Source organism: Vicia villosa, unplaced genomic scaffold, assembly GCF_029867415.1.
Source record: "Vicia villosa cultivar HV-30 ecotype Madison, WI unplaced genomic scaffold, Vvil1.0 ctg.000774F_1_1, whole genome shotgun sequence".
NCBI lineage: Eukaryota > Viridiplantae > Streptophyta > Magnoliopsida > Fabales > Fabaceae > Vicia > Vicia villosa.
This window is the reverse complement of record NW_026705346.1, coordinates 107,655-118,010: the sequence shown is the minus strand read 5'-3', so window position 1 is coordinate 118,010 and position 10,356 is coordinate 107,655. Positions and strand designations below refer to the sequence as shown.

Here is a 10,356-nt window from a genome sequence, read left to right as displayed (position 1 = left end):
GCGTCGAACTGAGGAGGAAATGCGTCGACGCATTCTGCCTTGACATGGAATTTTTCTCAAGTTTAGCAATAGGTCGACCTGTAGTGTTTGTGTCTCGACCTGTTGACAACATTTAGCCAAAATTGCCTTTCTTTAATGCATCTACTTGATTTCGTTGCTTCCACATACATTGGTTGAGTTCACAACGTTTTGACATCATGAAAATACACATTTGCCCTCACAAATTTAAATAACCCAAAGAGCGGTAGCTCATTTTATTTTATAAATCGGTATTTTTTTCGAAATGGTGAATTGTGATGGATGTGTTATATGTGGTATGGTGATGACGTAAATCCCCTGTTGTTGTTGTGTTGGTTTGTAGTACTCGGTACACGATTGTGAAAGGTGTTATTGTCGTTTGCACTGTGTGATGAGTTGAATTATGATAATGTTGTTCATATGATTAAAATGGTGATTAGCATGTGATATATGATGCATGCATTTTGTAATCATATGGTGGCTGAATCCCGATGTAGATGGATCAGTGGTTGCTAATTCCCATTGTGTGGAATTAGTGAGTGGAAGTAACCGTATCCTTGATGATGGTGGATCGGTGAGATGGGTGAAACCCATGATTGGTACCACATGCATATAGTTGCATTGCATTAGGTGTATGATTTATTATAACATGAATGGAATGTTGTCCAATGTTATAATGGTTTGTGTTTGATCAACTGTTGTATTTTGGTGGGTGTGTATATAGTCTGGAATGTATTTGCTATTGGGTGAATATTATACTGTTAATATTTTATCGTTTATGAACTGATAACATTGTTTAATTGTGAATGAGACTCACCCTTACTGTTGATCATTTTCAGATTGAAGTGTAGTGGTACTTGCCTTGGTGACGATAGCTCGTAGGCTGTCTCGATAATTTTAGAGTCGTGTCATGCTCTGATCTTGTAACAAAGGGGAACGTTTGCCTTTAGAGTTGGATATTAACTCTTGTTTTGGTTTTATTGTTGAATAATGTTGTTTATCTCTTGAATGTGGTAGACGATGGTTTTAAATATTCAACTGATGAAGTATTCCGCTGTGTTTTAAAACATGTTGTAGTTATTTATGTTCCTCGGAATAGCATGACAGACGTTTTATTTTATATGAAGTAATTGTAACGCTCTTAATTGCATGTTTACTCTGAAAATATTATTAAATTTATCGAGGGTTTAGAAGGGTGTTAAAGTTTCTAGTTTGTCAATAATGATGTTTGTGAATTTTAATTAAATTAATATATGACATATTTTAATTGTATTATGGTATCATGTGATTATTACGGAAGTGCACATTTTGATTGACTCTTTTATACGTACATATTTTCACAAATGAATATGGTGTATTTTGGATGTGTACGGTAGTATATTTTTGAATTAAAAAGAGCAATTTTAAATTTTAAAATGGTGGCTCTTTACCCTTAGGTGGGTAGAGCAACCCCAATAATAGTGTTTCTGTGTTAAAGTGTACAGTAGTATGTATTTGATGCAAATTTGGCGGGACTCCGATGTTGGTTTGTAGAACTTTTTTGTAGTTTTTTTTTTTGGGTTAATACTACTTTACCCCCTTGCCATATAGGCGAGATTCGGTTTACCCCTCTCTAAAAAAAAAACTTATTGGACAAACCTTGCAAAATAAAGATTCCATCAAATTTGACCCTGATCAATTTTTTTGACCAAGATTCTTAGAATCTTGCCTACATGGCATTTTTGGTAGTGCTGACTGTACAGCACATAAGCAATGTGGCACAGTCAGCACTGCCACGTGGAATTTATTTTTTTTAATTTTTTAAAAATTTAGTTTTTTTAAAAAAATTTATTGATTTTTTTTTATTTTTAATTTTTAATTTTTTTTGTTGATTTTTTTAAAAAAAAAAATTATTATTTTTTTTAAAAAAATTTTAATATTTTTTTTACGTTTTAAAAAAATATTTGACAGCACCTGCGGATTTACATACGAATTTGACAATACCCGCAGATTTAAAAATACCTACGGATTTACCTACAAATTTGACAATACCTGGGGATTTACCTTTAAAAATACTTGCGAATTTGATAATACCTGCGGATTTACCTACGAATTTGACAATACCTGCGGATTTACCTACGGATTTAAAAATACCTGCGGATTTACCTACAGATTTGACAATACCTGCGGATTTACATACGGATTTACTTGCGAATTTACCTGCGAATTTGACAATACCTGTGGATTTAACTACGGATTTGACAATACCTGCGGATTTACCTACGGATTTGAAAATACCTGCGAATTTATATATAATAAAAATAAATTTTAAATAATAATTTAAAAAATTGGAAAAAAAATTTAAAAAACGTAAAAAAAATATTAAATTTTTTTTTAAAAAAAAATTAAAAAATCAACAAAAAAAATTTAAAAATCAATAAAAAAATTTTAAAAAATAAAGATTAAAAAAATTAAATTCCACGTGGCAGTGCTGACTGTGCCACATTGCTTATGTGCTGTACAGTCAGCACTACCAAAAATGCCATGTAGGCAAGATTATAAGAATCTTGGCCAAAAAAATTGATCAGGGTCAAATTTGATGAAATCTTTATTTTGCAAGGTTTGTCCAATAAATTTTTTTTTAGAGGAGGGTAAACCGAATCTCGCCTATATGGCAGGGGGGTAAAGTAGTATTAACCCTTTTTTTTTTATTTTATTTTGGAATTAAATGAACAACATTTTAATACTAATTAATATTAACTTTTGCGTGTTTTTTACTTCATTTTGATACTAGTTTATAGAGGTGTTCGCAGTGCGGTTTTGGCGATTTTGACGTAAAAAGTCATTCGAACCGCAAGAGAAAAAATATGTAGTTCGGTTTGATTCGGTTGACTTTTAGACATAAAATCGAATCAAACCAATGTTGTTTGAGTTGGTTTGATTTTTTATAGAAAAAATATTTAGCCATACATATAGATGACAACATAACTTTGTATTTAGTTATTTATAAGCTATCAAATAACAATAAATTTCCTTATATTTGAATAACTTTTTATTTATTATACAAAAATAAGATTAGAAAAAAGTGGAATAAAAAACTTAAAATAGTAGCATAAAACAATATAAAAAATATTAAAATGAAATAGAAAAAACGGAGATGAAATATTAGAAAAGATGCAAAAGAATGAGCATAAGAGATAAGAGATTAAAAAAGAAAATGTGCATTAAAAACGTAAGAGAGAATAATAGAATAAAATTAATAAGAAGAAAAAGAAATAACATAAGATAGAAAAATATGCGAGATGTACTATGAAAAGATGAGAAGAATATGCAATACCACTTGGAGAGATTTGAGAAGACTTAAACTGAAACCTTAAGCGTGAGGAAGAAAAAATCAGTCGGAATCGTAAGGCTGGGGCATACTAGGTTTGAGTTTCAATTGGAGGTAGGTTAAATGAAGTTTGAGTTGTAACATGATGCAATTCGATTTGTAAAATACAAACCGTAAACTAAATCAAACCGCACGGTTTTGTTAAAAAATAACCCAAATACTTCCAAACCATGTGCAATTTTTTGCAGTTTCGATTTAGTTTGGTTTTGCAATTTTCCATTGAGCCGGTTCGATTTTGAACACCCCTACTAGTTTGAGAGCATTAAAATGCTAATTTTTAATATTTGTGTATTTACTATTGGTTTGTCAGGAATTTTATGTGCAAGACCTATAGTATTATGTGATGTGTCCTTTCTTCTGTGTTTTAAGTTTACACCAATGATGTAAAAACCAAATCAAAAATTGAACCAACAAGTAATACGAATCATAGTTTAATTGATTCCACCAATTAAACCGGATAATAAATATAAAAACTAACAAGTTATAAAATGAGAAATATAACATTTAACATCACTTATTCATGTGTTCCTTCTCTTTTAATTAGAATGTTCTCGTATTCAAACATAAAAAAAAAAAAAAAAGTCAATCAAAAGTATGCACACAGAAACATGGATGTTGATAACTATGGAACTACAATACCAGCAGCAATATGGACCATATTGCAATCTCTGCAACTCAAGTAAACTAATTGAGTTTGAGGAAAATCATTCAATATACAAATATTTTCCTGTATTTCTTTCTCTAGACAACATATATATCAGTAATGCTTGAAAATTTTAATGGCCTTTTTTTTGTGGCCATATATAATGAGTTAAAATTCAGAATCATAATTAACAAGACTAAAACAATTGCACTCCTACAAACCTACATTTCTCAATTGAGGATCAAACACAAACAGAAGAAAATTTGTTAACACTAGCCATGTACATTGGCTCCGGGAATGAAACGGCGTTGTGTAACCTGTTAATAACCATTTGTAGTTTTTGGCGTTTTTTTGCTGAAATTTGATATGCTGCAGTGCGGACAAACGTACTCGAGCCCGTCAGTTTTGGCGTAGTCCTGCCATTTATCGTAAGAGTTAAAAAACAACATAAAATTTCCATCTCATTCTCTTGTATGCTTATTTAGTTACAATTTGTAGATGTGAAAAATAGTAGTACTAGCATAAGCACTAGTGCTGAGATTGTTTTGAAAAGTTAATAGGAACAACTTACATCATGTTCATAAGCTGTCAAAAATAGTTTAAGAAAACAGCTTATTTGTTAATGAAAACATGTTCATAAGGCTCTCCGAATATTGTCAAAGAATACCTTAAATGCTCCTAGCCCCTGCCGCCGATCACAGCCAAAATGAGCCCATTCACCACACATACCACAATTCACCCAGTCACCTGCTGCACTACTATTGTTGCCACAACATGAAAGGTAAGTTATAGTCAAAAACACAGAACTTTGCAACTTTAAAAAGATATACGTGTAACGGTGTAAGCGTGCATATATACTCAGAGAGAAAAAGATACCTGTGACACAATAAGCAGCATTCTCCATCTACATCATCATGAGCTAATTCATATTCTAAAAGATATGTTTCGTAATGTCTCTTGAGTGTATTGCCAACACCCTACAGCAAAAAGATATTATTAATTTCTGCATTTTTTAATACAGGGTGTTTTGTTGAGGAAGAGAAAAAATAAGAACAGAATCCATACTGTCATTCTGTGAGTTAGAGTGTGATTGCTCATCTTTGAGAAAACTTGTCCTTTCCAATTGATACCATTCCCGACGTGAAAGCCTCCTCTTGAAACAACCTAAAATACTCAAGTGTCTTAGATATAGTGTTTCCGATACTATGTAGTATGCAGTTACCTTTCACAAGTTCAAAATGTCTTACCTCTCTGTACAAGTTGAAAAGGTCAAGGCGTTTAGCATTCAGAACGGCATCAGGAAACTCAGCAAACCCGCCTTGTGGAATGAGGCGAGTATGCCCTCGAAGGACTAGAAATTGCATTACGTCTTTCAGGAATTCTTCCTATCAAAACAACGACGAAAAAACAGTAAAAATGAATTAGATTTGACATAAAATGTACAGTATAACAATATGGATAACACTGGGATAGGGTGCCCGACAATTATGAAGATAGCATACGTCAACAAAAGCATATGTGGGTAAACTACCTCTGAGCAAGCTCGTATTGGAGCTCTGTCGCAACCATGTTTTTTCATCGGTATTGGATTCAAAGAAATTATCTGGTGAGCTTGAAACGAGTTTGACACGGACTTTCTGTTTGTGGCTGAATGAAGACCTAAACCATTATGCTTAATTGGAACAAGAAGCTGATTTGATTTTCCATGGTCACCATCGTATCTTTCTCCCTCAGAAAATCCAGAAAAAGGGAGAACCTTTTGACGATGAGACTGAGGGATTGGCCTCATTGCAGCAAAACTTAATTTTTGTCTAACGCTGCAAATATCTTCAACTTCCATGCCGCTAGCATTAATAGTTTTAAAACTAGAGCCTGGTTCAGATCTTTTTCGACTAGGTGCGGGAGGCACCAACCAACTAGGATGACCCGAGACAATGATGTCTTTGGAGTAGTTGTCTTTCTCTCGCTGATTACAAAAGAAAAGAAGACGCTCTGAATCATCTTTAGTAAAGGATGCAACGGGCAGTCCTTGAATACTAGCAACTCCCAACATAACTAGGCAGCGGTATGACATATTTGATGCAAGTTGTCTCAGAACCTGTGAACAAATACCAAGCCATCAATAAAATAGAAAAAGTCCTTGAAGAAAGTAAAATTTATATAAATACAGAAGTGTTGCTATTTAGTAGATGTCAATTTAGCATCTTGCAAATTAGTACGTCTTTTTCTCATTCACAAACAACAAGTAAACTGTTATATTGACAAACAGGAGGAAGAATTTTGAACTAGACAATTTTTTTATCAGAGGGAAAGAATTTCAAACTTAACCATTTGATTGATCGAAAACAATTTTCAACAAGCGTTAAATTAAACTTCTAGAAAGATACAACAAACTACTGACATAAACCTTGAGGGGAAAAAATATTTATTTTACAAACCTGCGAAGCCCATGTAGGAACTCGCATAGAAACTTCAAACACAGAAGATCCACACGCAACTGAGGCTGATCTTCGAGGTTCATATGAAGGTAATTTCTTTTGTTCGTGACCAGGAATTGCCTGGACAAGTTGACTATTCTCGGTGAGTTCTTTCTTAATATGATTCTCCAAAAGCTGAGGAAATACACAAGATAAAAAAATAGTCAGTAAAAAGTTAAAAAGGCAAGCATGTGAAAAGTCAAACATTGACAATACAGTTCACATGTACCTGATCATTGAAACAAGCATCTGCACTACCGGACACTAGAAGTGATATATGAGCAGAGCTGCATGTGGATATTTCACAACGCATGGTCACCACGCCACGAGAGAATGTTCCTGCTTGGAGAGGTGGTGGTGGGGCACTATAAAATACGACAGTAACAGAAATTAACAAACAGAATAAGATTGTAGGTGAAAGACTCAGAATATTGGTGCAGTGAATAAAAGACATGTATCATTACTTGAAAATGCTAAATACCTTGTCCGACTTTGAAGTTTACATCCACGTATCTGAGGAAAAGACAGGGTCAAAACAGAAAAATATACATGAGTGATTTAAAAAATATTCAATACAATAAACCATGAAGGGAGAGGCCAATTTTTTATTATTCCAACGATTTAAAGAAATATCATTGCATCTTTCAACACATAGACATCATTGCGTACAACTACTACAATTGTATAAAGGGCTACAAAACAAGTTATCTGGAAAATTGCAATTTTGTGCATAACACCCAAAAGGCAATAACAAAGCAACCAAGAAATGCAAACAAAAGTACGCAACAAACTTACTTCGGTACATAGGAGAGCATTGAGTCCATCCTCTAACGACCCCAATAAAGACGCATCCTTTTAAAGAGTAAAGAGATGAAATGAAATCAGTTTATAACAGGTAGGTCTCATTGTAAGAACTATAACCAATAACAAACTTCTCGAAAATTAATAAACTAAGGTATCCAAGCCTACCAATGTGCAGGGAAATCCACAAACAAGAAATCTTGTATTCACATCATTATCATATATCCTTATAGAAGAACTAGACTCTTGTGAATCTTCTTCTTCTTCTTCCTTCGTGTCTATTTCACATGGACTAACTTCAATGGTAGGAGGTTCCCCAAGAATTTGTGGCCCAAGCTTATCACCGCCTTTCCGACTGTTGGGAGCGGCATTGTTTTGCTCGCAGTAAAGTCTAAAAGATGCCTGAGCAAGTTGGAAAGCATCCCATGTATGACTGGAAGTACTACAATGCATAATACCAATTATCATTAAAAAAGAAACTATTTGCCAAGCAAGCACATTATAGTTATTAAACATTTGATTGCCGCTACACTTCTCGTGTCATGGATTCATTGGTGGAAGCTGAAGTAATAAATAAAAAGTGTGGTGATAGCAAAAAATAGCAATTTGTTCAACGTCTGCTACCCAATAGTGCTATAGTGCCGCTATTTGACAATACTTTTTTTACTAAATAGTGTGCGTACAGCAGAGCAATAGCGATTTGTTCAATCTCTGCTATAGTTGTTATTGGACAACATTTTCCACTAACTAGTATATCGCATAACCAAAGAGATTGCTTCGAATTCCGCTGTTGTATCTCTATATTGCTGCAATTTAACAACACTGGCCAGTAACATTGATATTTAAAAAGCATGACAACGAAGATGAGATGACTAATACCTCTGTGCCACTGAGAAAAAAGCTTGATGAAAATGTGAAGCTGCATAGTTTGAAAATTCATTTTTCCAGTATATAGTGTAAGGAACTCCCTGCCAAACAAAAACACCTATGTTTAATAATTACGTCTCATTAGTTAAGGAACCTAAAAATCCAAATCACATAAAATCGCATCTTTTAAGTCCTCATTAACACCCTAGTTTGACCGTCATCTCATTAATTACTCTAAGCCAGCACATCTTACTTTTCATGTCTAATCTAAACCAAATAAAATGTAAAGATTGCCTGCAATCAATATACCTTGGAATGTAGCGTCTCTGCCAACTTTTCGCCCTTTGGAGTTTCCAAATAAACCTGCAAAAATATGACAAACTAGGTTAGACACCAAACATTATATTAACCAAGTCAATTATCAAACAATCGTTGAAGAAAATTATCCGCAAAACACTCACAGTATTAGGTAATTTGGAAGAAAATAATCGACACAAAGCTTCCGGGGAAGAAAGGTCAAAATCTTCCCACACAAGAGACCCAACTTCCCCCCTATCATCTAGCCGCTGACCTTGCAGGTAAACAAAATCCGGTTGCAGTTGCTCAAAAACTCGAGCGAGTTCATCGAAACTAGGTTTTCTCAATACTTTAACCTGAATTCACACGAAAGGTTGCGATTGCAATGTAATTCCCACTTCAAATTTAAAACTTTCCTACAAACAATAAAAACAAAAATCTATACAAATAGAAAAGCGGCTATCACCTCGAGCCGCCCGGACGAAGAAAGCTCCGGAAAGGGGTACGCCGAAAATCGATCCTCAGAAACAGTACCCTGCTTCTGCTTCTGTTTACTGTCATGTAACTCACTACCCAGAACAGCAAGAAGACTACAATGTCTTGACACACCCTGAAAATGCAACATCATATATGCATGACAGAGCCAAACTTCCCCAAAAATAAACTTCTCAAAACTGAATAAACCCTACTGTAATCACCAAAACGCATAAAACGCCAAAAACAACTCCCCAATATTCCAAATCCACCCAGAATGAAAACAATAACCAAAGTTTAACCTTTTTCCCTTCAAAAAACCCCAAAAATTGGGGATAACAACAAAAACCCTAAAATTGAAGAAAAATCAATGATCCAAACGGTCAACACGAAGTAAATCAACCGGTTGGCAAAGAAATCAGAAGGAAAATCCAGGGAACAAATCGACGCAGTGCTGAGAAAGGATATTGAGGAACCCTAAGATGCGAAATCGCTATGTATCATTCACGAAACCAAAAACCTAATTTATAAAATTTAAAATGAAAAAAATAATAAGAATTGAAAATAACAAAGTTATTAAATAAAAATCACGAAGAGTCTTTTAGTTTTTGGCACAGTCCACAAACAAAGTCAATAACGGAACAAAACAAGAAAAAAAAAAGTTGTTGTTGGAAGAATTAAAATACGAACATTAAAAACATATTCACGTACGTACGATTGTGATTTGATTATTGATTATTAACCTTTTTGACAAAACAGTAAACCAGAAAGGGAAAATAGAATGATAAAGTTTTGTTATTGTTGGAATTAAATTATAAAATAAAAGTTTGAATTTCACGCACACATGATTCGATAATAACTTTTGAAAGGATGATGATGGGTAGTATAGCATAAGATAACATAACATTCGGATCGTATATATTATTATAATGATTAAACCTATAACCAAACACAACAAGAATATTAAGACTAGTTGAATGTGTTTTAATTTTACCCTTTGTTTTTGTTGCTGTGGTTGTTTCGAGGTAATGAATCAATCTAATTTTTCTCGGTGCCTTCATTCTTCTCTGCTCTTGTTGTAGGCTAGTAGGTAGTACTAGGTTCTGTTCTGACTTCGGAGCTTGTTTGTTCTATGTTGTTTTATATCGTGGAATTGTTGGGTTGGGTTTGGTTTGGTTGAACCGTTTTTGCAGTTAAATAAATGGTTGGTTTGGTTGAACCAAGTTGGGTTGAGTATAAGGTATTGGGTATTAATAGGATACGGAGTCAGTAGTAAAGACCCATGATAATGACCTGGCTGTATAACCATTCATCTTTCTCTCTCTCTATTACACGATTTAACATTTCCGAAATCGGTAACGCTTTTAGACAGTGTTAATGTTTTTTTTTTTTTACGGTGCTAATGTTAC

At 33.8% G+C, this 10,356-nt stretch overlaps 1 protein-coding gene across 1 annotated transcript; it reads right to left on the bottom strand.

Moving 5' to 3' along the window:
* Positions 1-4,038: 4,038 nt before the first annotated feature.
* LOC131631108 (AT-rich interactive domain-containing protein 4-like) lies at positions 4,039-9,916 on the bottom strand. The gene is made up of 16 exons (XM_058901887.1): positions 9,663-9,916; positions 8,940-9,083; positions 8,638-8,829; positions 8,486-8,539; positions 8,189-8,277; positions 7,478-7,751; positions 7,304-7,360; positions 6,990-7,021; positions 6,738-6,873; positions 6,470-6,643; positions 5,563-6,129; positions 5,279-5,416; positions 5,097-5,195; positions 4,908-5,008; positions 4,699-4,789; positions 4,039-4,447 (listed from the first exon to the last, which is right to left on the bottom strand). The coding sequence occupies exons 1-16, from the start codon at positions 9,852-9,854 to the stop codon at positions 4,352-4,354; spliced, it is 2,436 nt and encodes an 811-aa protein (XP_058757870.1). The 5' UTR covers positions 9,855-9,916; the 3' UTR covers positions 4,039-4,351.
* Positions 9,917-10,356: the final 440 nt, after the last annotated feature.